A 26623-nucleotide genomic window follows, 5' to 3' on the forward strand; every position below is an offset into this window, starting at 1 on the left:
TTTCGCAATAACTATTTGAGATAAATATTATTGCTATTCTTTTTTTAATAAGAAAACTGAGGTGCTGAGAGTTGTACTCATCGGGATAGGATAAATCGTCATAATAAATGTCATCTTTCAAACACAGTAGAGGATTATTTCTCACGTAAGAGTTCAAAGTGTGTGCTTTGATGTAGTGTTCAACGGTTCATTAGTTGTGTATAACACCCAGTGCTCATTGCAACACATGCCCTCCTTAATACCCATCACCTGGTTTAAACTAACCATGTACTATATGTTGGCTGACTGAACATAATAAAAATAAATAAATAAATAAATAAACCCAACAGTGTGTGTGTTTTTAGTCAGCAGGTGATTTTGCTTTACTTGGTGATTCAGGGACCCAGGATCCTTCTATCTTGTGACTTAACCATCACCCAGGGTATCACTATCAACTGCATCCTGCTGGCAAAAGAGAGGGAAAGGGAAGTGGTGGAAAGTCTTGACCTCCTCTGACTGCTGTCATAAATTACCACACACTTAGTGGCTTAAATCAACACAAATTCAATATCTGGGGCGGGGGCCTGAAATGGGTCTCATTGGGCTAAAATCAAGGTGTTGGCAGGGGTCTATTCCTTTTGGAGGCTTTAAGTGAAAATCTGTTTCTTTGCTTGTTGCAACTTGTAGAAGTTACCCACACTCCTTGACTCATGGCTCCCTTCTATCTTTAGACTGAACAATGGCCAGTGGAGTCTTTCAGCAACATTCCCTCCGACACTGACTCTTCTGCCCTCTTCTTCCACTGTTATGGACCCTATGATTGCACTGGGCCTGCCTGATATCCAGCTTAATCAAGATCATCTTAAGGGCGAATGATTAGCAATTTGATTTCCCCTCACTGTGTCCTCACAGGTTTCCAGGGATTAGGATCTTGACAGGACATTATTCTGCCTTCCACGAGGAGGGTACATCTACTTAAAATCTTGGCTTTGAAATGGCAAACATCACTTCTAGTCACATTCCATGGTTGAAAAATGGTCTAGCTGAAAGGGAGTTGATAAAATTCTTAAGTGGGAATCATATTCCAATTACAACTATATTCTATGGAGAGGAAAATGAATTCTGGTGGATGGTTAATTCTCTCTGACACAAAGGTTTGGTGGCTGACTCAAAGTGTGGCTGGAACCTATGTGCTTAACAGCTAGGCACTACTGATGTGTATCAAAACCAGGCTCATTTCATAAAATTAATGTCAAAGCTTTTGTCTTTTTTTTTTTTCTGTTACAGAGAGTTTACAATGGTACTGCACATTCCTTTTCCTTGAAAACTACCCAGAACATGTAGGTTTGGTGTTTAGCCCTTTGAAAATTTTATGCCTCCTATTGTAACTGCCCTGTTTATATTTTCAGTATTTTTGGAGGACTGAGTTTGGAAATTTTGATTTGATTTTCTGAGAAAATTAAGCCTTTCATCCATGTTTCCAAACTTATCTTTCTAGAGTTGAGACAGATTTACTATAATTCTAAATTCCTTGCTATATTTACTCTGCAATCTCATTTTTATGTATTTTAATTTTTTTGACTCAGCTAGCTAATGGCTTTTATATTTTATTATTACTTTCAACAAAATCAGATGGATATTAGTGCTATTTTCCACAATGTTCCTATACTTTATTTCATTAATATCTCCTTTCATTATTTATTTTAGTTTCTTTAGATTCATTAGTATTCCAATGTCTTGAGTTGGATTACTACAGTTATATTCATTCATTCTCATGTATTTGCATAAGTTTTTAAGATGACAAAACTCAATAGCCTTCATAATTAAAATACTCAACAAACCAGGAATAGATAGAAACCACTTCAACATAATAAAGGCCATATATTAAAAGCTCACAGCTAACCCCATATTTGATAGGGGGGACCACTGAAAGATTTTGCTCTATGATCAGGAACAAGGCAAGGATGCTCACTGTCACTATACTCTAGTCAATATTGTACCAGAACAGAATTCCAGACAGAGTGATCAGACAAGAACATGAAATAAAAGGCAAAAAAATTGGGAAAAAAGCAAATTAAAATGATCTGTTTGCATATGACATGCTATTATTTGAAGAAAACTCTGAAGATTATATGCACACACACACACACACACACACACACACCACAAGCCTGTTAGAATTAATAAACAAATTCAGTGAAATTGATGATATAAAAATCAGTTGCATTCCTAAACAATAACAATGATTGGTTCAAAAAGGAAATTAAGAAAAAATCCCATTTACTATAGCACCATAAAGGATAAAATACTTAGGGATACACTTAACCAAGGAGGTAAAAGACTTTTACACTAAAAACCACAAAACACTGCTAACAGAAATCAAAGAAACAAATAAATGGAAAGACATCCTATACTTACGGATTGAAAAAAATATTGCTAAAATGTCAACACTAGCCAAAAAGATCTATAGATTCAGTGCAATCCTTATCAAAATCTCAATGACAATTCTTGTAGAAATAGAAAAAAAAATCCTAAAAGTCATATGAAATCTCAAGGGACCCCAAATAACCAAAAACATCTTGAAAAAAAAAACAAACAAACTTGTAAGCCTCACACTCACTGATTTCAAAACATACTATAAAGCAACAGTAATTAAGATATTGTGGTATTGGCATAAAGACAGAAATGTAGGCCAAGGGAACAGAATAGAGAGCTCAGAAATAAACCCTTGCATTTATGGCCAAATGATTCCCAACACAGGTGTTAAGACTACACAGTGGGGAAAGGACTGTTTTCAACAAATAGTGTTAGGAAAATAGGATTCCACATGCAAAAGAATGAAGTTACCATATGCCATATACATAATTAATACAAATTTGATTAAAGACATAAATGTAAGTCCTGAAACTTAAACTCTTAGAAGAAAATAGAGCATAAAACCTTAAGAACATTGGATTGGGCAATGATTTCTTGGATATAACACCAAAAACACAAGCAACAAAATAAAAAAACAGACAAATGTGACTCCATTAAGCTCTAAAACTTTGTGTCAAAAGAAACAATATAATGAAAAGACAACCTATGCAATGGGGAAAATACTTGCAAATCATATATTTGGTAAGGGGCTAATACCTAAAATATATAAGGAACTTCTAGAACTCAATGACAGAAGACATTGCTATTTGAAATGGGCAAGGGACTTGAATAAACATTTCTCTAAAGAAGATATGCCAGTTGCCTTGAAGCACATGAAAAGATGCTCAACATCATTAATCATTAGGGAAATGTAATCAAATCTGTAATGAGATATCACCTCACAGCCGTCAGAGCCACTATCAAGAGAATAGAAATAAATATGGGTCGGACGTGGATAAGTTGGACCCTTATGCATTGTTGGTGGGAATGTAAAATAGTACAGCCATTATGAAAAAAACACTAGAGACTACTCAAAAAACTAAAATAGAATTACCATATGATCCAGCAATCCCACTTCAGTCTACATATGGAAAAGAATTGAGAGCAGGATCTCAAAGAGATATTTTCATACCACATTCATAGCATTATTTAGAATAGCCAAGCGGTGGAAGCAGATGAATGGATAAAGAAAATACAGTATATACATACAGTGGAATATTATGCAGCTTTAAAAAGGAGATCCTGTCATTTGCTACAACATAGATGAACCTTGAGGACATTATGGCAAGCAAAATGACTTTAGTCACAAAAGGACAAAATATTGTGTGATTCCACCATTTGAAGTATCTGAAGTAGTCAAAATTTCAAGCAAAATAGAAAGGTGGTTACCAAGGGCAGGTGGGATAGGGGAGGTGGAATTGGTATTTAGTCGACATAGAATTCAGTGCTTCATGATGAGTAAGTTCTATAGATCTGTTGCACAACAATGTGAATATACTTAACACTACTAAACTGTACACTTAAAAGTGGTTAAGATGGTAAATTTAATATTGTGTTTTACCATAATTAAAGTTATATATATGTGGGAAAATATATAAGACTTCAACAGCACAGTTAATAAGTGTCATAAAATGAGTGTACCCTCATTATCTACAAAGAGTCTGTGTAAGCTGACTTACATTTGGTATGTTTCACAGATATGCCCAGAAAACATATGGGCCTAGATTTTAAAACACTACACCAGTTTACTTTTGAGTTAAAAAATTCTTGGAGTTTTAATTTTTTAAGGTTATGTTGGTAATTTTAATTTATAACTTAGTTATTTCATATAAACTTTCAAATGTATTAACATGAAGTATTTTATAATATTTATGTTTCTAATATCTCCATTATTAATTTCCATATTTATGTGTCTTCTCTCTCTCCCTCCCCCTTAAAATGTTTTTTTTTTTAATTTGCCAGATGTTAGTCTATTAGTCTTTTCAAAGAGTCAATTTTTTCCTTGAGCCTCTTTATGATGTTTAATTATTATTGCTATCTTTATTATTTCCCTTTTTAACTGTTTTTTATTCTACAGTCCTTCTTTTAACTTGTTAAATGCATAGCTCAATAAAGATAGTCTGTCTTTCTCTAACTTAAGCAAGTTAGGCTATACATTTTCCTTTAGCTACATTCCACAAGTTTTAATTCATGGTTTCATTAAATTTACTTTGAAATATATTCTAATTTTTACTTTCTTCTGTGACCAAGTTGTTTAGAAGAGTTGTTGTTTTTTTTAAATTCCCAAATATAGACTGTTTTTCAATCTTGTTATATTTTTAAATGATTTAATTGCATTGTGGAAAGATAATGTGATCTATAAAAATGACCAATCCTTTTATTTTCTTGAGGGTAGTTTTGAGGTTTAGCATATGGTCAATTTTATAAATGCCTCATATGACTTGAATGAGAAGTTAAAAATTTTTGTATGCAAAGTTACAGACCTATCCATTAGAACAAATGTGATATTTGTACTGTTCAAATTTTATATATACTAACTTTTCTTTGTCTTTGATTTATCAATTAGAAAGATGTGTAATAAAAATTTCCAACCATTAGGGTACATTTTGTATTTCTGTGGTGTTTGTAATTTTGTCCATTTTGATTCATATATTTGACATGATGTGCGAACAGTCTAGAATTTTATAATGAAGTCGTGACCAACTTTACCTCTAACACTAATTTTTACAAAATTTTTTACTGAAAAAAGTTCTAGGTAGTAAGGCACTCCTCCCATTCACAAGTTTATTTCCTACTTTAATATATTATCAGAGAAGCTGCCTATTTCTTATGTTTGGAACTTATTTTCTTTTGTGGCCAAATATATAGATACTTTAATGAACATTACATGGGCACTGGAAACTACTTTCAGCTTAGAGAACTTGATATATATCAATTATTAATTATAACATTTACATCTCCCATATATTTATCTTTTGTCCATTTCAGCTATCATAGGTTGTGAAGCATGTGTTAAAGTCTCCTTATACTAATGCATTTCTTAGTATTTCATGTAATCCCGAAGTTTCTCCTCAGTGAATTTGAATGCTAAGCTTTGTGCATAGATGTTCACAACTGTCAAATCTTAACTAAGGATTTCATTCTTTTTATTTTTTTGAAAGACTTTAAAGATTTTATTTGAGAGAGAGCATGCACCCGTGCATGCACAGTGAAAGGGTGGGGGGCGGAGGATAGAGGGAGAGGGAGAAGTAGGCTCTCCAATGAGCAGGACCCTGAGATAATGACCTGAGCCAAAAGCAGACACTTAACCAACTGAGCCATCCAAGCACCCATAAGGATTGCATTCTTGAACATTACAACCTGCCCTTCTGTTCCTTTTTTTATTATAATGTGTTGATCTTTACCTAATGTTAAACTTGTGACTTCTTTTTATTAGCCCAATATGCCCTTCTTTATTCTTTTTAATTCAACACTGGTGATTTTCAACATTTATACTTGCTCATAGGAGAGATTTGGTTTTGTGAGGTTATTGTGTTTTATATTAGCATTCTATTTTCAGTGTCTTTTAAAATAATTCACTAAATGATCCATGATATCCATATTTTGTTTCATGAGTGCTCATTCTGGTAATTTAGAAAGTTCACATTTTAAAAACTTCTCTACGTCTGGGTTCCTCAGAAAGCAGTCTGAAACAAAGGCTTATATATGGTTTATTCATTTGGTGGGGGGCATATAATGTCAAACAATGTGAAACAAGGGAAACAAGGTAAGATATGAAGAAATGTTAATGAGAAAGTATTGTGAAGTTAGCTGCTCAGTTTCAAATCAATTGATTGCTCAACCCTAAGAGACAGGATAAATGGGTAACATTCCTATTTCACAAGTGAGGACACAAAGACTGACAGAAGTTCATTAAGTTCCCCAGAGTCATAACCAAAAGGTGGCTGTGCCAAAATTTAAGCATATTCTTCCCACTAACTCTGTTGTCTCTTCATTGTGACACTGCTTCTCTCCTTTACATTTATGAAGCGACTACTCTATGTGCCTGACTAGGAGCTAGAAACACACATAAGCATCTCTCTGCCAATTGAGGTCAAAGTTTAATGAGCACCATACGCCACTGCTGTCTAATTCTAATCTCTGTCATTTTTTTCCCTTTTTAAAATTTTCTTCTTACAACTGTTGTCTGTATGTGTTCTCAGTGCTCTATGGACAATTCTTGCCTTTTACCTATATCATCTGTGACTCTCTCCATCTATAAAATGGTCTATCACTTTACTTTTTAATTGGAATAATTGATGGGTTTCATAATTGTTCATTCACCTTAACATTCTTTTAGAATTGCTTGCCTTTTGTTTGTTTTCCTTTCCAATCTCAAGTATTTTCAAATGCTCCCAGATGGCAACACACTGATTTCTGGGGAATCAATCCGAAGAATGCTCCTTCCTTTATGAACGAGCTTGATTTATTAACAGGTTTTTGAAGATGAAGTGAGAGAAAATTTTATTATTTCAGGAGACATATTTCCTTTTGATGCATTTATTTAAATACTAACTGAATTCCTTACCTTTATTATGTCCCAGTACAGGAGAATTCACTGTGAATGAAGTCTTAAATAAGGCACCTCAATAAGCCAAAACAATGTTAAAAGTAATACATTAAAATAAGAAATTACCATTATTTAAAAAAGATTTTTAAATACCTCAGCAATTACTTATTTCTAATTGTAATCTTCCCCTGAGGCGAAGGTTGTGTCTCCTTGTCATCAACAGCCTAAGATATAAACTTGTATGGATAGAATTGTACCTACTCAAATATACGTTCAAATCCTAATATCTTGTACCTTTTAAATGTGACCTTATTTGGAAATAGGATCTTTGCAAATGTAATCAGGTTAAGATGAGGTCATACTGGATTATGTTGGACACTGATCCAATGATTGCTATGCTTATAAGAGGGACACAGACACAGGCAAGGAAGACTGGGGGCAGAAGCCATTTGATGACAAAGCAGATACTGGAGTGATGCAGCTGTAAGCCAAGGAAGAGCAAGGATTGCTGGGACCACCAAAAACCAAGAAGAGGCTAGGAAGGACTTTTTTCCCTTTAGCCTTCAGAGGGTACATGATCCATCTTGATTCTGAGTTTTAGCCTCCAGAACTGTAAGGGAAAAAAATTTCTGTTGTTTTAAGCCACCCAGTGGTAATTTGTTATGGCAGCGCTAGGAAATAATACAGGGCTTTCATAATTAGTGACAAACTGCACAGTGCCTGTAATGATTTTGCCCCTCCTTTCAAAATTAACTTGTGCCTCATTCCATATCAAATAATTTAAGTAAAAGGCATAATACAGTTGACCCCTGAACAACACAGGTTTGAAATGCATGGGTCCACTTATATGTGAGTTTTTTCTATACAGTACAGTATTGTAAATGTATTTTTCCTTATGATTTTCTTAACATTTTCTCTAGTTTATTTTCAGAATACAGTATATAATACATATAACATAAAAATATGTGTTAATACACTTACTGTGTTATCAGTAAGATCTTGGGTCAATGGTAGGCTATTAAGTTTTGAGACAAAGTTATACATAGATTTTCAACTGTGTGAGGGGGTCGCTGCCCCTCATCCTCCCCCTTTTCAAGGATCAACTGGATTTCATGCTACTAAACCATACTTAGGAAAACCTGAACCTTTGAGAAATACAACTTAAGACATATGCTTTGCTCTTCTAGAATGGTAGGGACTTTTATTTATATACCTTGCTCACAGACCTTATTTTAAATGGATAACTATATTACTAGGAATAAAGCAACAAAAATTAAGAGACCGTGAAATCAATACTATATCTAATGAGTTTCTACCAAATGTGTACATAATTAGAGATGCCAATGAGTAAAAAGAACAGAAAATTTATCCAAACTCAGTGAAGGCTTCTGAAATCTTGCTTTAGCTATGACAAAGGATAATCACTATTTTAAACATATCTGCTCTACATTTACCAGGAGAAAATAAAAACATCTCCTTTCAGCCCACCTTGCCAATGTCCTCATACAAATGTTTAGCTATGGATTTTTGCACTTTGTGAAATTCAAGTTCTTAGTATTGTTCAACACAGTCACTGAGGCAATTATACAGATATTTGGCAACTCAGTTCTGTTATCATTAACTGAGAATCATACATGATTGTGGACAGATATATATATATAAAATTATATATTTTTCATACATGCCTATTTATAGGAACATACAGTTATATTAGCTTGCATATTATATGCTAGTAGACAGATGCACATATAAAGTTAACTTTGTTCACTTAAAGAACCAAGAAATATTTTAATAGAAGTACATACAGAAGGAAAGGACAGCTAAGAGCTGTTTCCTTTTAAATTTAAGACAAAATTGATACTCAATGGCCTTCTAAAATAATCTAGTCTGAAGAATTACATTTGGTAATTGAAATAAGTTACTACCATTATTGAACTTAGGAAAGTACATTAAAGAGATTCTTCACTCTTCGATGATTAGAACCACAAAAAGGCATCACAGAGGAGGAACAGAGATGGGCTCCACAGTCCAAAAGAAATAAATTGTTGAGTTTATCAATCTAATACTTCTTCCTAAGATAACTGCATTCTTTTGAAGTAACTAAGTTGAATAAAAAAGCTGCAAATAGGAGGTAACCTCCCAGACAGAACATTTCATTAGACTTACAGGAGATTTATGAATATCTACCTCCACAACTAAGTAGGCAAAAATCAGAAAGACACTTGATATAAACATAAAAAAATAAAACTGAAAGGTCAGAAGGCACATTCTAAAAAATATAATCTAGTAAATAAGAGAGAATGAAGGTTTACCAATAAAGTAAAATTCTCGAGAAACTGTTGAGACTTAGAAAACTATTTTAAAAATTATACATTCAAATTTTATGTAAAACCAAAAAACACTTTCTTATAAGGGCTTTTTATCAATTAGCTCTAAAAAAAGTTTTAAAAATTGACAATAGAAATAAGAGGAAATAAAATTTTCTCCCAATTAGAATATTCTATGAAGCACCTCATTTTCTCTGGCTTTCCTTAAACTTAAAAAACCAACAACCAAAAAAACAAAACAAAAAACAACAGATGACATTAGTGTGGCATAGAGTTCACTGTAGATTCATTACTATTTTCTTTATCTTGCTTTTCTTCCTCATGTGGTGATTCTAGTTCATTTCTGTTATTTTCTTCCTCACTAGAATCACTGTCCAATCCATCTTCCACCCTGACAGATGTCTTGTCATGAGAAGAACTTTCACAGGTTTTGTCTGTGGGAACAGCTCCTTTCCGTTGGGGTAAGATAGTAAAAAATGCTTCTTGCCAGTCTTTGGTTTCCAGATATTCCAGAATAATCTCAAACACTGCAACAAAGACAAAATCCATACATTTCTTAGCCAGGTTCATCACAATGTTGCATTCTGTATTTTAAAATACACTGCCTTTGTATTAAGAGTGCTAAGATGTCCTAGTAACTACTTTGTTTGTATCTCTTCCTTCTCCTATGCATTGTAAGAGCCAATCTGCCCCAAGGCCCACTAGGCCTGTTACCTCATCTCTAGTTTTTCCTCAATTCAGTTCTTGAGCACTCAAAGATCTACCACTATCTTTTGTCAATTATAACCAATAGGCAGGGGACCATTTTCATTTCCTTCTTATTCTTCTTATCCCTTTCACTTCTATATCCTTTATATGCTAACATAAAACTAGGAACAAACAAAAAAAAACAGTTAGCATTAATCTAAATTTCTTCTGTCTTTCCTATAGAGAGTCACTCACTCTGGGGAGTATCTTGCCCCCCCCCCTTTTTTTACATTAGAGATAAAGAATATAAATACTGTCTGTAAAGTACTCTCACTTTAATATATTGCTGAAGGGCTTAATTTGAATTTCTTCATGAAAAAGTAATTTCCACTATCTATCAAAGGTCTTAGAAGAAGTTCATTCCTTGAATCAATAAATTCATTTCTGTAATTCCCTAGAGTGTGCTGTAGAGAAAGTGTTTAATTTAGCACATAAAAAGAGCCCAATAAATAGTTGTATACTAACAAAAATCTCTACTAAAAAAAAAAAAAAATCTTAGCAAAACTCCAGGCAAAATTCAGGTCTAAGAGTATCTACTACAATGTTATTTACAAAAGTAAAAAAGAAAAAAAAAAATCAACAGTTACACTGCTGTATATTCAGATGATGGAATATTATGTAGCCATTAATAATGATTCAATGACAGAAAATAAAATTATAAATGGGAGAAAACACCCAAATTTATAATATTTTATGCAACAGAGTAAAAATCCAATTATGTAACAAATAATATTATATATGCATAGGAAAAGAACTGGAAGGACACACCCAAGAAGTTAATACCAAGTAACTCTGGGTAGTGGAATTATAGCTTATTTTTCTACATTTCTATTTTTTTCTAAAATATGCATGTATTATTTCTATATTCAAACAAATTATAAATAATTACATTTTATAATTTTGTCTCCAGCAAGATGTATATTTTCTACTTGTCCAAAGGTAATGTTATTCTTCACACTGTTCACTCAAGCATATTTTCATAATCTGCTTATAGCTTACCATGATTAATTGCCAAAACTTTCCTACTATTCATCTTCACAAAATTTCCAAGGGGGAGCTGTGCATGATCAATTCCATGATCTGATGCTTGTTTATATGTGAGTCCCTAAAACAAAGATACTATAACTTGGACTAGAACATTAGATTATTTTAACTTAAAGTCTACAACAGAATAAGAAACAACTTTAGTTCAGAAAACATTATCTGACGAAGTGTGTGTGTTTGTGTGTGTAATTGCTAATCTGGAAGCATTCTTTCGACAAAAAGTATCGTCAGAATGTTTAGGGCATTTGCTTTAACAGCTTTACAAATGAGGAAACCAAAGACTAATTTAGTGTTTCCTACCCCAACACAAAGCTCCTCAGTTGGAAGATCCACAAGAAAAATCTGGCTCATGCCTTTTGACTCAGATAGCTCTTCACCATTCCACACTGCCTTCCTCTCAGTTTAAAATACTCAAACTGAATTCCTAGAGAAGCATCATCACTCTTCCCATGAATGTAAAAACATATAAAGATAAAACTATGTTTCAATTACGTAACAGTAAGAGGCACAAATGGCAAAGACAAAGTAAATGAAAACCTGATTTGAAAAAAATTTTAAATTGCCTATAAATTTTATTTTCCCTACCAATTAAAAGATTGTTAAATATAAATTTTCTCCTCAAAATTAAAATTCTTTTTTTTTTTTGTAAAGATTTTATTTATTTATTTGACAGAGAGAGATCACAAGTAGGCAGAGGCAGGCAGAGAGAGAGAGGAGGAAGCAGGCTCCCTGCTGAGCAGAGAGCCCGATGTGGGGCTCGATCCCAGGACCCTGGGATCATGTCCTGAGCTGAAGGCAGAGGCTTTAACCCACTGAGCCACCCAGGCGCCCCTCAAAATTAAAATTCTTAAAGCCTGTTCTAAACAGAACTGAAGTAGCCAAAAGACAAAGTACAGGAGAAAGAAGAGCTAAATTTCTTAACCAGTAGTTTGCAAATTTTAGGGACAAATAATAGACTGAGACAGGTGCTTTTGAAAACAAACTTAATGTAGTTCAGAAAAACATACAACATTAGAGAAAAAAATTTGATTCTACACAACAAAATTTTTCCACTAAGAAAAAAATTTTAAGAAGCTAAAGATCATTCTGATAAAAATTTCCTGTGATACTACAGAGCTGCACTCTGCAGTTACGGCCACAATTGTGACTGTTTAAGTTTAAATTGATTAGTTTCTCAATCAAACTATGTACATTACATGTGCTCAACAGCACATGGCTATCATGATGGACAAGATGATATAAACTATCCCAACGTTACAGACAGTTCTACCTCAGAGTGATGTTATACAAGAATAATGAATTATTTCATATTATTCTGATAGTATTTCCTTAGACAACTGGTAAACATGGTTTTCTTGAGTTGGGTTGAATTTAGCATACTGCAAAGTAGCTGGCCAAGTACAAAATAATGTTTTCTTTTAGAAAGTAAATTTCTGTAATTTTTCATTCAAATGAGGGTAAGGAGGTGGTGGGAAGAGACAAAAGTACAAAATACAAGAGAAAAGGAAACACACCCCATGAAAATTACGTATTTAAAAACTCATATAAATTTACCATTTGGCATTAATTTTGGTATAAATTGGTATAAATTTTACCATCAGCAGCATCTACTATCAATACAGCATATCATTTAAGCATGTGGACTCTGGAACAATCTGCTGGTGTCAAATACCTGCTTTATCACCTACTACTATTGAGTTTAGACTTAGTTTCTCTGTGCCTCCAGTTCCTCATCTGTAAAATATAGATAATAACAACACTAACCTCACTGTGTTGTAGGGAGGATTAAGCAAACTAGTAATATATGTGAAATGCCTTCTTAGCTAGAAAGGTGACTGGATTATAGTAGGCATTCAATAATGATCAGCTATCAGTATTATTGATACTATCAAGAAAACTGGTATATCTATTTTAAAGTATGAGCAAAAGTAAAAATAAAAACTTAATAGTACCTTGTGATGGTTGTGATCTACTAACCCTCCAATCACATAAGCCTTTGATTCATCTAATTCCTTCAGTACATTAGGTGAGTCTGATGTTAGATAAATTAGGTCTTCTTTCTTTATGAATTCACTATAATGCTCTGCTTTGATGTGGATATCCTTTAAGACATAAGTAGAAAGATGTTATTAATAAGATTTACAAAAATTGGCTAAAAAGGATTATTTTCTTTTCCTTAAGCAAAGCCACCCAACAGCATATGAAAGGAAGTATGAAACAATATTTTACAATTATTGAGAACTTATTACTTCCAATTCCTCATCACCTCACACCCCAATTATTTAAGTAGCCTCCTATTGCTATTTCCCTGTCTCTAGCCCCAGATCCCTCCAGTTTACTTCTAAACAACAATGGCAGACTCTCTTTCTAAAAACCCTACTTTCAATGATTTATCTTTACCTGTAGGATGAAACTTAAACCCTTTTACTTAGTAACTCTTTCATGAATATAGCACTAATGTAGCTTTCTAACTTTGGCTCTGTTCCAACAAAACAAATGCATTTTTTTGGCCACAATCTGCTCAAACTTCTCTCTAACCAAAGAATGCCTCTTCCAATCCTTCCTATCCATCTGCCTGTATCATCACAAAAGGATTATAGATTTAATAAATTCTACACATCTGTTTCTACAAAGATCACATTTGAAATCTTCACCAAAATTGTCAGGTCAGAGGTACAAGGCTGAACAACAGTCAGCAGTCAAAATTTTGCAAACTACATTGATAGAATAAGAGACGATGCATCACCAGACTCAGATGGTATTTACTTAGTAATTTTTAAAGAAATAAAAAATAAAGGAGATTTTTCACCTTAAATGTATAACCTAATAGGTAATAAATAGCCACTTTTCTGGAAAATGGTATTATTAATTTGATGGCCATGCTTAATAGGGGGCCCTAGAGGGCCCTGAGTAAAGACCAGTTAACTTGTGAGTCTCTGGAAAACTGGTGGTATAAATAATAAACTTAACAAGCCAGAAAATAACTGAAAGTATGCCTATACTAATTACATTATTTCTTAGGAAAATAGTCATGGGTATAAAACTTGGTAAATATATTGTACTTTAAAACTAGGAAAGCTTTTGAAGAAAATGTTTCACACCATCGGCTATTATTAAAATAAATTCAGGGGTGCCTGGGTGGCTCAGTCGTTTAGGTGTCTCTTGATTTCACCTCAGGTCATGATCTCAAGGTCATGAGATCAAGCCCCATGTCCTAGTTTAGGATCCTCTCTCTTCCTCCACCACCCACCTCTCCAAAAAAAAAAAAAGCAGTATTATGGGATCAGTGAGTGTGAGAGGGAAAGTTTATCACGTAAAAACTGGCTCTGAGACAGAAAAAAAAAAAAAAAATAGGACAACCCAGTACTTCTCTGAATAGGGCAAGGTTCCTTAGGGATTAGTACTAAAGTCAATCTATTCGTCATCTTTGCAAATGAGAACAGTTTAGTCCAATAGAAAAAACAAAATGTGAGCCATATGTAATTTTAAATCTTTCAGTAGACACATTCAAAAAAGCAAAAATTGGTGAAATTACTTTTAATACATAGTTCCCAACACATTATACCCAATATGTTATCATTTCAACATACAATAAATTTTTTAAAAAATTTCTAGCAGGTATTGTACATTCTCTCCTTTTTTTTTTTTTCTGTACTATCTTTCAAATCCAATGTATATTTCACATTTATAGCACATTTCCATTTCTCCATTCAGACCAGTCCCATTTCAAGAGTTCAATATCCACAGGTGGATAGTGGTCACTATATGGGATGGCACAGTTTTAGTAGAAACAGAATATAAGTACATTTCCAAGTTTTAAAGAGATTTCACTCTGGTAATGTATTACCAGTTTGCTAGGTAGAGATTAGACAAATTAAAATTTTTCCTGTTTTAAAAAATTGTTTTAAAGTTGGCAGTAAAGAACAAAGTGAGGGTTGCTGGAGGTGGGGGTGGGCAGGGAATGGGCCAGATGGGTGATGGGAATTAAGGACTGCACTTGTTGTGAGGAGTACTGGGTGTTATATGTAAGTGATGAATCACTAAATTCTACACCTGAAACCAATTTTACCATATATGTTACCTAACTAGAATTTAATTAAAAAAGAAATAAAAAAATAAAAAGATAAAGTTGGTGGCAAAATAAGTGAGACTTAATGAGAACATGTGAATAGGCATTTCAGTTTCTTTAGCTTCTACCGTTAGTAACATTAAACTTAGGTATAGCGATATACAGGGTTTAGAGGCTGTCAACTCCTGTATTTATTGGCATTATATAGAATTTAAGCAAAAAATTTAAGCATAAAAACATTTGGAATTATGTGAGAGTTCATCTATTTTAATTACCTTCCAGTTGACCCATCCTTTGTCATTTTCATCCATGTTCTTTTTCAATTGGCCTCCATGGCTTGTCAAGTAAAACTGATAAGAGATTGGTGGACACAGAAAGAAAGAGCAAGTAACTATTGGAGTCCAGTATTTTATTTTTCTTCTAAAATCATCTGATCATCAATGAACCATAAAATATAGACATTTTAGAAAAAAAAATTTGTGACATGCTTTAAAACATACAAGAATAAATGTGTGATAAAAGTGACATGTTTGGTGTATCTCATAACCCACTACCTTGAGTATTCCATCCACATTTTTCCCCCATTTTACAAGCAGCTACAATCTGACTCTCCCTTAATAATCGCTTCTCTACAAACTCCCTACATTTATGTCAAGTTTTCACTCAATTTCTTTTGCCACCACTGTTTTTTACCAGTCCAAAGTCTTCATAATTTTCCTTTGATTCTAAACCCTGACACCTATTCCAAGTCTAATCAAGGGTGAGAAGAATATAAAATGTAAAAATATAAAAATACTATTACTTGATAAAAAGAAAAAAAAATATCTAACCAAAAATATATTAAGAATTTCTGGTTCTTAACATCAGTGAGCCAGTGTTCATTTTTAGGTCACCTAGAATTCAAACAAATAGAAAAAAGACCCTATCTACTCTTAACAGCGGGAGTACCTCTCCAAATGGCCACAGACTCAAAATCCTTTAGGTAGAAGAAACCTAACCAACAGGTACGATGGCACACATCAAGCTGGGAGAAGTTCCCTCACTTTCTGTGAGGAAAGGAGTTGAGAGCTGAGAAACTGTTATGAAAATACATATATATCCTTTAGCAAAGATGTTCAACTACACAGGAATGAGGTCAGTGGGTACAAAACACAATGACTGTGCAGCGTGTGACTAAGACTGACATAGGAAAAAATGTTGAAAATACTTTATTTTTGTAGCCAATTAGAACATTTTTCAAATAGCGTTTTGTTCTTTAAGGAAAAGCATCTGTAAGATTCTTGTATAGGCAACTGGGATTATCTATGCCTTTTCCATAGGAAGTTATAAAAGGAATCTGGTATCTGTTTTAAATTCCCCAAACATACCTGCACAGGATGCAGTGCTCGCCGATTTTCGGCGTAACATCGCTGAATCTGTTTATGAAGTTTCTTAATGTCCTATAAAAGAGTGCGATTTTTAAAGCAGCACTTTGAAAATCATCTATGGCCATTCCATAATCTTAGCAGAATAAAATAAGCAAAAGAGAGGGACTAGACAGGTACATTTTTTCCTCTGGAAATACAGGTCCTTTGTGACATTTTCCATTCAACTTCTGTACATACTGACATAATAATTACTATAAGTCAAGTCAATACCCTGATCAATAACTCAATTTTGTATCCACTTAAAATGCTAATTCATGAAAGTATTTACTCTTCTTAAAAGACAACAAAAGGGGGCACCTGGTTGGCTCAGTCATTATGCGTCTGCCTTTGGCTCAGGTCATGATCCCAGGGTCCTGGGATCAAGCCCCGCATCGGGCTCCCTGCTCAGCCAGAAGCCTGCTCCTCCCTCTCCCTCTGCCTGCCTCTCTGCCTACTTGTGCTTTCTCTCTGTCAAATAAATAAATAAAATCTTTAAAAAAATAAAAATAAAAAAAGACAATAAAAGAAGAAAAACTCTCGTAGAGCCGTACTACTGCTATTTTCATAACTTACTAACGGTTTGGAAAGTAAGTAAAGCATGTTTTCTTTGCTAACATTGTTCAGATAGCCAGTTTTCCAAATTACTAAATAAGAAATAATTCTACTAAACCAATCACATTTCTTACTTTCTTCTTCTGATTACGACAAATAACAAAAACACTCTGGATCTTTATGATTAATATACAGTTACTGAGTCTTATAATCTAATTACAGTGTCTGTCTCTCTCTTCTATGCATATAAGTAAGAGCAATTTATTAGCTAGTTTAACTTAGGGGGCATGATCTTGAAAAACTTTATTTAAGATACACTTTAGTACATAAGTTTATATTAAAGTGATATTACCTATTAAAGCAAGAATTATTCAACCCTTTTTTTTTTTTAAGACTATTTATTTATTTGAGAGAGAGAGTGAGAGAGCACAAGCAGGGGGAGTGGCAGAGGGAGAGGAAGAAGTAGGCTCTGGGCTCCCCCCAGGATCCTGGGATCATGACCTGGGCCAATGGCAGACACTTAACCGACTGAGCCACCCAAGTGCCCCTCAACCTACTTTACCTACAGGATTTTTCTGACAATGATTCATGATACCTTTAATACCATCAAGCTGTCAAAACTGCAGTCAATGATAAGGCGGAGTGTACTGTGGACAACATCTCTTCGAATGCGTTTTCTGTCATTTCCATCTACGTTTGATTCCAGTTGACATTGTCGCTCTAATTGTTTTCTCTTGCGTTTTTCCTTCCGCTTTTGTCTAAAATTAGGAATTGAAACTTTTTGTTGTTATTTACACATTCGGATATTTACAAGACTCTTCTAAATAGACAAAAAAAGCCAATAATTTTTTTAAATGAGCAGCCTAAACCACATAAAACTGCTACTTCTGTGGATCAAATGTCAGCGATTTTATATCGTCCACCAAAAAGCTTTAGATAGAAAGAATATTATTTTGAAAAGCAATAAAATACTTTCTACACAGACCCTCACTACTCCTAATTTCATTTATCATTGGTATTACACTATACTAAGACTTTGTAAAATACTGAATTTTGGACTTAAGGATGAATTTTTACTTTTATCATTCTTCTCCTACATGATTTTCAAACAACATTAATATAGAATAAAGCAAAGTATGAAGTGTTTTTTCAAAAACACTTCATACTTTTCCTATAATCTACACCAACTATAGTTTATTTTCCCTCAATAAATGTTGGCATTATATAATAACAGCTTCAGCTGAACTGCTCTCACCAAAACCTACAATGGTTTTCTAGCAAAATCAATGTTAGGCCCAAATTTGATCTTTCTGAGGTGGTTATTTTTGTTCTATATCTAGGACACAGATGCTAACTATATCCCTTATCTAAGTCAGTTATTTCAGAAACTGTGCTGCTACTCACAATAGGCTCTGCGTGACAAAAAGTGTAGTGTAAATCTACCAAGATGGAAACAAATACAGTTTTAACAGCCAACTGACAGTGCTAACAACATACATAGCTCCAATTTTAATTCTCACAGTTACTTTTGATGTGTCAAAGGGCTATGCAAAGTTCAGCACTCCTGAATGGTGCAGCATATATATACATTTTGAAACATACTTGCGGAGTTCTCTTTGTTCTTCCCATTGTTTCTGTTTAATTAGCTTCTTCATTTGTCTTTTAGATATTGGTTCAAACTCTTCACCTAATCTTGGCTTCTGGCTCTTCTCTTGATCTTCACTTATGCTTTGCTTTCTTTCAACATTAGAAGACTCAGTAAATGCTGGCAACATTTCAGAAGACATTATTTGATGCCTCTGAAAAAACTGAAAAGCAACTTTTGATGTGAACCAGTAAGTCTCTCTCTCTTTCTCTCTTTCTCTCTCTCTCTCTCACACACACACGAAAAGTTAAAAAAAAAAAAAAGACCAAAAGATGTAATTAAAATTAAATCCATCAATAATGAAAAAAAATATAAATTTAGACAATTAAATGTCATTTACTGGCAAAGACCATTTGATGAAATGGGTGTTTGCATATACTATTAGCAGTCATGGCAATTTTTCCAGAAAGTTACGCAGCTCTGTGTTTCAAGAGCTTTAAAATGTCATGATACCCTTTGACCCAGTCACTTATTTCCTTAGAATAAAATCCTATAAATGGATTAGAAATAAACACAAAATTAATGAAAAAGAGTATATGTACCAGAATATAATTTTTAACAATGAAAAATTAGAAATTACTTGAATGTCAGCAAGAGGGGTCTGTAAATAAATTACAGTTCATCTATAACATGGGCTGGGAATACTAACCATCCAGTAAAAATCCTGTTTCCCAAAATTATTCAGTGATAAAAGGAAATGGTTATGCTAAGTAGAAAAAAATAAAAACCAAAAACAATATAAACATTATGTCCAACTTTGTTTTAAAAAGAATATGTACACATAATCATGTTTAATTTTTACCCACTTTCTTGCATTTTCTGTATTTTATATAATGAAAATATATTGCTTTACGAAAGAAAAAATACTTCAAAAAAAGTGATGGGAAGAACCTTTTTTTAGTTGTCATTAATGCTACAGTACAAGGGAAAGGTTATTTTCATTATCTGGGTGTACACTCAGAAATGATTTTTAACAAAAGATATGCTATAGATTTATATATTTTGGACAGTGAAGAAAACAAATTTGGTTGCCTCTCAGTATATTTCATTGTAAATACATAATTATAAATATCCACCTCAGTCATGGATATAAAACAACATATGTAAGCTGATCTTATAATCAGTCATGGGAGGTGCAGGACCATCTCAAACATATTTAATTGGATTAACCACCCACATCTTCATATCTATTGTCCAGAACTGAATTTACTTTCAGATTAGGAAAGAGCTAAAAATACTAAGATGTCTTATCTCTTTAGTAGATTACTAGCACTACAACTTAAAATTTTATTTATCCCTAGCAAAGACTAAGCATGATTTGCAAATGTTCTATTGGCATTAAAGAAAACTTTATGATTCTTCCTTCTTAAAGAGATGGTTAACAAGTCTGTGCAGAGAAGCTAGAATCTAAGAGAAAAATCCCAACAATTCAGATAATGGAAAGGACAAAACCTTGCAGAAGATAATTTAAGCAGTTTTATTAAAAATTTTTTTAAGATTTTTTAAGATTTTATTTATTTGCCAGAGAGAGAGAGAACACACAAGCAGGCAGAGAGGCAGGCAGAGGCAGCAAGAGAAGCAGGCTCCCTGCCAAGCAAGGAGCTCGATGTGGGACTCGATCCCAGGACACTGGGATCATGACCCGAGCCGAAGGCAGTGGCCTAACCAACTGAGCCACCCAGGCGTCCCTAATTTAAGCAGTTTTATTATTTATTATTTATTTATTATTTATTATTATTTATTATTTATTGCTTTCTTTAAAAATGTAATGTTATAACAGGACACATGGGGATAACTAAGAAAACACAAAGTTTACCAGACTTTGACTGAAAGATGAATTTTAAGATGTGTGTTTTAGGGGCTATAGCAAAAACACTGGCGTTTTGCTAAGTCACAAATAATAATCTGATAATCCAAGTAAGAATCACAAGTTTTCCTTATGCCACTAACCAAACAGTACCCTTAGTCTGGGGGTAAATATCTCTTAGAAATGACAACCCAAATTTGATTTTATACTGGAAACTGCCTGTGGGCATGGATGAGTCTGCTTTTGCCTAACATTTATCACCACATTACATTACTAACAGAGTGCCCGGCAGTTAGTAGATGCTTATTATATACTTGCAGAATAAACAAATGAGTGAATATATTACAAAAGTTTTAAAAAGTAACGAAAGTGGTTATAATGAACACTTGTTCTTACTGTGCTAAATAATATTATCTAAATTAATCCTTAAAACAACCCTATGAGGTAGAGAGCATCATGCCTACTTTACAAAGAAGGCACCGTGAGATAAAATAACTTGCCTCAAATTACAAAAGTACTAATTAATTCCTAAGAAGCAAGGCATCTAGAACAAATCTAGGACAAAGTCCTCTAAATACTTGCTGAATGAATAGACAAATGAAATGATGGAGCTAAGATTCAAACCCAGATTCAACTCTACTCTCTCCCAGAAATCCAGAATCTTATTTAGAAAATGAGGGTTTCCAAAGAATGTAAAAGAGCTGTGTGGCTTCACCCCTACTGCTGGAGGGCTCTGAGAACACTGTGTCACTGAAAGAGGAGAAAAAATAGCTCCAGTTCAATTCCTATGCAACTGAATACAAAAATGGGACAGACTATTCCTAGAGATAGTTGCCACAAGTTCATGTTTTGAGGCATCCTGCCTCTCAATCTTGAAATACGTGACAACAGTAGATAAAATCCAAGGGGAAGCAAAAAAGGTTATAGCTTCTCTCAAAACCAAGAACTAAAATAGATGTTTTCCTGCTGGGTCTGCAATGTAAAGGCAACTGGGAGTTCTCCTAGCTTTAAAGAGGATGGGAGAGAGAATAGCGCTTTTTAAAATTATTATTAAAAGATTTATTTACTTATTGTAGAGAGAGAGAGAGAAAGAGAGAGAGAGAGAACACATGCACTGGTGGGGGCCGGGCAGGGAGAGGGTCAGGGAGAAAGAGAGAAGCAGGTTCCCTACTGAGCAAGGGCTTAATCTCACAACCGCTAAGATCATGACAGGAGCCAAAATCAAGAGTCTAATCAACTGAGCCCCAGGCACCCCTAGCAGAGAGTTTAAGATGAACCTTAAACTAGTGTTGGGGGTGGGGCTTCTTTTTCCATGAAAAAAAGCCTGAAAACAGATGAAATTTAGACTAAAGGCTTATACCACACTGGTTACCTGGGGAAACCTGAAGGAAGCCGTGTCTAGTTCTCAGCTATAACCGGAGCCAAACGATGAGATGACACATGAACTTAGAACACTATAGAATTAGAAATCTGAATCACCTTTGCAAGCTGTGTGTGGAAGGAAGCATTTAACAGGGCCAGGATAGGAGCAACCACAAATTCAGCAGCAGATAGAAAGATGGTTTTGAGGGGTGGGTAGTGATAATTCTATAAGAGGACTATGCAAAGTTACACAAAGACAGAAATGATGGGAAAACCCCAGAAAAATCAATCATCAGGAGATAAATCCACTCTTCACAAATTGAAAATAATAGCACAATGTGAAAGACTTTAAAATAAATTTGGTTGAATCTTTCAGAGATCATAGCAATAGAACGATAAAAACAAAACCGGAAATTGGGACACAAAATCAGGCATAAAATAAGCAAAAGAAGAATCAATGGAAAAGAGCCTATTTGGAAACCAGTAAAAAAAGACATAAAAATTTCAAGCTATAAGACAAACTACAGATTACCTGGAGCCCAAGAGGTAATTGATGAATTAGAAGACATCCTGACAATCTCAGAATTCAGAGAAACAAAATGACATGAAAGACTCAATAGCAGGATGAGAGAGATACAAGCAAAAAGGGAAACTGGAGATCAATGTACAACCTTGAGTTCATTCATTAAAAAGTGTTTTTAAAAAGCTGGAAAATAAATAAGCATTCAACTTAAGAAACAGATGGGGAAAATCAGCAAGCCTGAAAAAATTAGAAGAAAGAAAATTCTAAAATATATATTGTGATCCCCAGAATCACTTTTATTTTACTTCCTTTATATATAGTCCATTAAATAAAAGCAATGCATGTATGCAAAACCGTACAAGGTAGAGAAAACAAGTTAAACCTGCTCCACTAAGCTAAATACACAAATTTAAAATTCACAGGAAACAAATTGCTCCCTTCATAAAACAATGACTCATATTCCAAAAGAGAACATTTCTGTTCATCAGTGGCATCGTGTTTTGCTAGTTTTTTATTCTGTTAAAAAACTTCAAGTGTTTAAAATCTTAAAAAAAAAGAAAAGAAAAGAAAAAAAAACTTCAAGTGTTGATTGGCTCTATAATGTGAAAATTAAAAAAAAAAAAAAAAAAGGCAATATATAGCTATGTTTCATAGCTCATGTACACCAGGGGGAGCTTTTGTCTTTCCTACCTGAGTAGTCTAAATTAAATTTAACTTGGCCTAAAGGTCATGAGCTGGTTGACATTTTCATTATTTTTTTTTTTTTTTAAAGATTTTATTTATTTATTTGACAGACAGAGATCGCAAGTAGGCAGAGAGGCAGGCAGAGAGAGAGGAGGAAGCAGGCTCCCCGCCGAGCAGAGAGCCCGATGCGGGGCTCGATCCCAGGACCCTGGGATCATGACCCGAGCTGAAGGCAGAGGCTTTAACCCACTGAGCCACCCAGGCGCCCCGACATTTTCATTATTTTAAAAGCTATTTTGAATTAAGAAAATACATTGCAGCGAGTGAATTTTTTTAAGCTTTGATAAGCTAGATACATTGAGGCACAAAATAAAAATGATGCTAGCTTGAGACCCAATATATTGCAGCTTACATCACACTCTACAAAGTATCAACTCTCACTTCCGATACCATACAATAAGCATTTCACCATATACTAGCTTGTTCAAATGAGCTGAAGCAAAATGTGGCATTTTTTACTAGGTATACTTGCTTTTTAAAGTTTGTGCCACAGTTTATAAGCTCCATAGCAGTTTTGTGTTCCTCCCTCCCATGCTGTGACACAGTATATTTTCATTTATTCAACCACGTTCAACAAATATTTAAGAATATTTTGTATAGAAATAACTGCGTGAAATTTAGTTTACTTTAATAGAGAATTTTTACAAAGTTGTTTCGCTTAGTTACAGAATGAGGTTATCAGGTGGTCTGATAACACCGAGAACTGAATAAAGGTGACTAAGGCCATTTGGTGTGAGATAAATAAGTAAAATAAATAAGTAAGTAAAAGTCATCTCAATCTTCCTTGTATTTCCAGTTCTCAGCACAGCTTCCAGCAGGAAACACAGACATACAGCAGTCAAAAGTAAAAAAAAAAAAAAAGAGGATTTTGATTGGGCTAAATAAACAGTCTTCATAACTTATGACAACCTCCCCTCCTGAAAGACTCAAACGAATGTTGGAATAACTGCAAAATGGAGTTGAATGACCTGACAGTGACAGGTCATTTAAGAAAAGTGAGAGGGAAAGAAAACCTTTCTTAAAAGGCGCCGGCCAGATCTGCAGTATCGAAAGCGCATGATTTAGCTGGGCTGGCATAGGGAGAGGGGAAGGAATTAAAACCACCAAAACAAAAAGGGAGAAAGTCATATGTTGCTATCCTCTTTATATTTCTAGGAAAAAATCCCGAATTTTAACACTTAAAATAGTCCACTGAAATCAAGTAACGCCTGTCTTCTTAAAAACCATCCTCGGCTCACCACCATGGGGCTAACAGCACCTGCAGCAACTTTCCCTTGAGCTCTCAGCATTTCAGAGCGTTCAGCTACGTCAGCCCCTCGCTGGGAGAAACGAGGTAAGGCGGATTTAAAGAGGTAAAGCGACAGCTCGCGGTCTCTAGCCACCAAGTGGCAGAACCACACTCGTTTTCCAGCCTTTCGGGGTCCAGATTCCCTCTCCCTTCATTATTTGGAAACTCACTCTCTTCATACACTAGGGACCGGATCCCGACCCCCACACAAACGCCGACCGTAGGCACTCCCACAGCAGGTGGGCAGAGCCTCGCCCAACACTCCCTTCCAGGGCACCCATCGGCGGACGCACTCGAGGAGGGATTAAACTACAGCCAGCGAATCAGGGAGCTGCGTGGCGCTGGGACGCGCTCTATCTGACATCACTTCCTTCGGGAACGGGGTCGCGGCTCCATTTCTACAATCCCACTCCGCTCTCCCCCGGAAGCCGTGTTGCTAGTCGAGAATGGCATCGCCAAGAGCCCCTTTTGCGCCCAAAGAAGACCAGAGAGTAGGCAGGCGCCAGAGGCAGTGCCAAGAGACTTACGGAGCCGAGGAGTTGTCAGGGAACTGAGAACACCAACACAGAGCCTTCTCGTAATGGTGTTGATAGAGCTCACGAATCTTCCTTAGGAAACTTCAACTCCCAGAGGCAGGGACGGCTGCTATGCGTAGGAGGCTACGGCGCGTACGCCTTTACGTCATCAAACTGAGCCACATTTAGACCTGCAGAAAGGGGAGGGAGTTCATGTTGGGCGGGGTCTGGAGTGAGGGTTTTTGGAGGGGAGGTAGTTACAATGATGTCTGCTTTTGCACCTCAAAGCAAGTGTATGCTTGCAGGCATGTATTCATTTATATATTCCTATGGGGAAAGAGGAGGGGTGTAAGGCATAACTACTTTTATAAATTTTAAATGCGAAACAGTGATGGAGAGTTCTTTAATTCTCTACTGGAGATGGAAGGAAAGCATAGCTACGCCTAAACTATGATGTATACGGAAGAAGGTTGTCAGTATCACATGATTTCACACAATTCAAATGGAGAATCAAATTGGAAGAGTGAGTCAAATTCCCAATAAGATGCATTTAAATCTAGAATGTTTATTTTTTTTCTTCATTATACCCTAAGTCTTGCTCTCCATTCATTCCTTGAACTAATTTTCTTACAGTTTTGCAAAGCATCATGTGACGTTTCATTGTTCATAATACGCGACCTTATATGATCTTTTTGCTATATATAGACCAAGTCAGCTTGAGGGAGAACTGAAACATAATCTAGTAGACTGTCGTTTTTAGCTTTTCTTTTAGCCTTCTTCTATATAGGTGATTACTGCAGAATTTGAAGATAAGAATGAGATTTGAATGGATGAATAGAAGACTGCCCTATTGGTACGGGAAGAATTATGAAGTAAATTATTCTTGATACTTGAAAACATACTTGAACATGTTTAAAGGCTTTAATGAATAGAAAATTAAATTCAAAATTTGAGTTCTCTAATCACAAAACTGAAAGCATTCTTGTTTTAAATCCTCAAATTTTACTTGGAAAACTAGGTCAGCTATAAGATCTTTGTGGGTTACTCCCTGTTTCTTCCTCATCTTAAATCTAAAAGATCTCTTAACTGAACATTGACAACAAACTCTGGATCCATTTCTGATGTTAGTAGGGCATCTCTTTTCCAGCTGCCTCTATATCAGGGCAAAGAGTAGCGGAGTGAGGATTAGTAATTGGATATGTAGCCCTTCACATGTAGGTCATTAAACTCAGGCTGGCATAATGACATGCCAAGTTTTTCAACAGCTGTTCAGTGCCTCTCAGGATTCTGTTTATGAGTAATAATATATTTTTTCAGTGTTACTATTTGGCATCCTGATATATTTAAAGCAGGATTTTTTTAAGTTACCATAAAAACCTTCATATTGTCATGGCAGAGTCAATAAGTTTTCTTTTGATATAGCCATCTTAACTTTACAGTCATGTGGTGCAAAAATTTAAGTGATTCTACTATCAATGATTCTACTATCAAGCACCAAAAAAGTGCCAGCAAAAAAAAGGGGGGGATTTAATCAGAAATTGAAACATAATATAGAAAGTATAGGAAAGTAAATTCATGATATGAAATAATCTTCATTGATTTGTAAAATTCATGTGTTTGTTTATGTGATGCATTTATCGAGTTCATGTTT

The 26623-nt window shown here is 34.7% G+C and overlaps 1 protein-coding gene across 2 annotated transcripts; it reads right to left on the bottom strand.

Annotated features, from left to right (window-relative positions):
• Positions 1 to 8128: 8128 nt before the first annotated feature.
• Positions 8129 to 25091, bottom strand: TRMT10A (tRNA methyltransferase 10A). 2 transcript variants are annotated; one of them, XM_080796823.1, is made up of 8 exons: positions 24628 to 24752; positions 18691 to 18896; positions 17684 to 17846; positions 16498 to 16569; positions 15406 to 15480; positions 13014 to 13163; positions 11017 to 11122; positions 8129 to 9797 (listed from the first exon to the last, which is right to left on the bottom strand). In XM_080796823.1, exons 1-8 carry the CDS (start codon positions 24634 to 24636, stop codon positions 9529 to 9531), a joined length of 1050 nt encoding a protein of 349 aa, XP_080652949.1. In that variant the 5' UTR covers positions 24637 to 24752; the 3' UTR covers positions 8129 to 9528. The 2 variants fall into 2 exon arrangements, with proteins under 2 accessions (XP_080652949.1, XP_080652950.1); XM_080796824.1 differs by lacking the exon at positions 24628 to 24752 and adding an exon at positions 24985 to 25091 and having other exon boundaries at positions 8598 to 9797.
• Between the last annotated feature and the right edge of the window lie 1532 nt (positions 25092 to 26623).

The sequence above is a fragment of the Martes martes genome (assembly GCF_963455335.1).
Source record: "Martes martes genome assembly, chromosome: 2".
Taxonomy (NCBI): Eukaryota; Metazoa; Chordata; class Mammalia; order Carnivora; family Mustelidae; genus Martes; species Martes martes.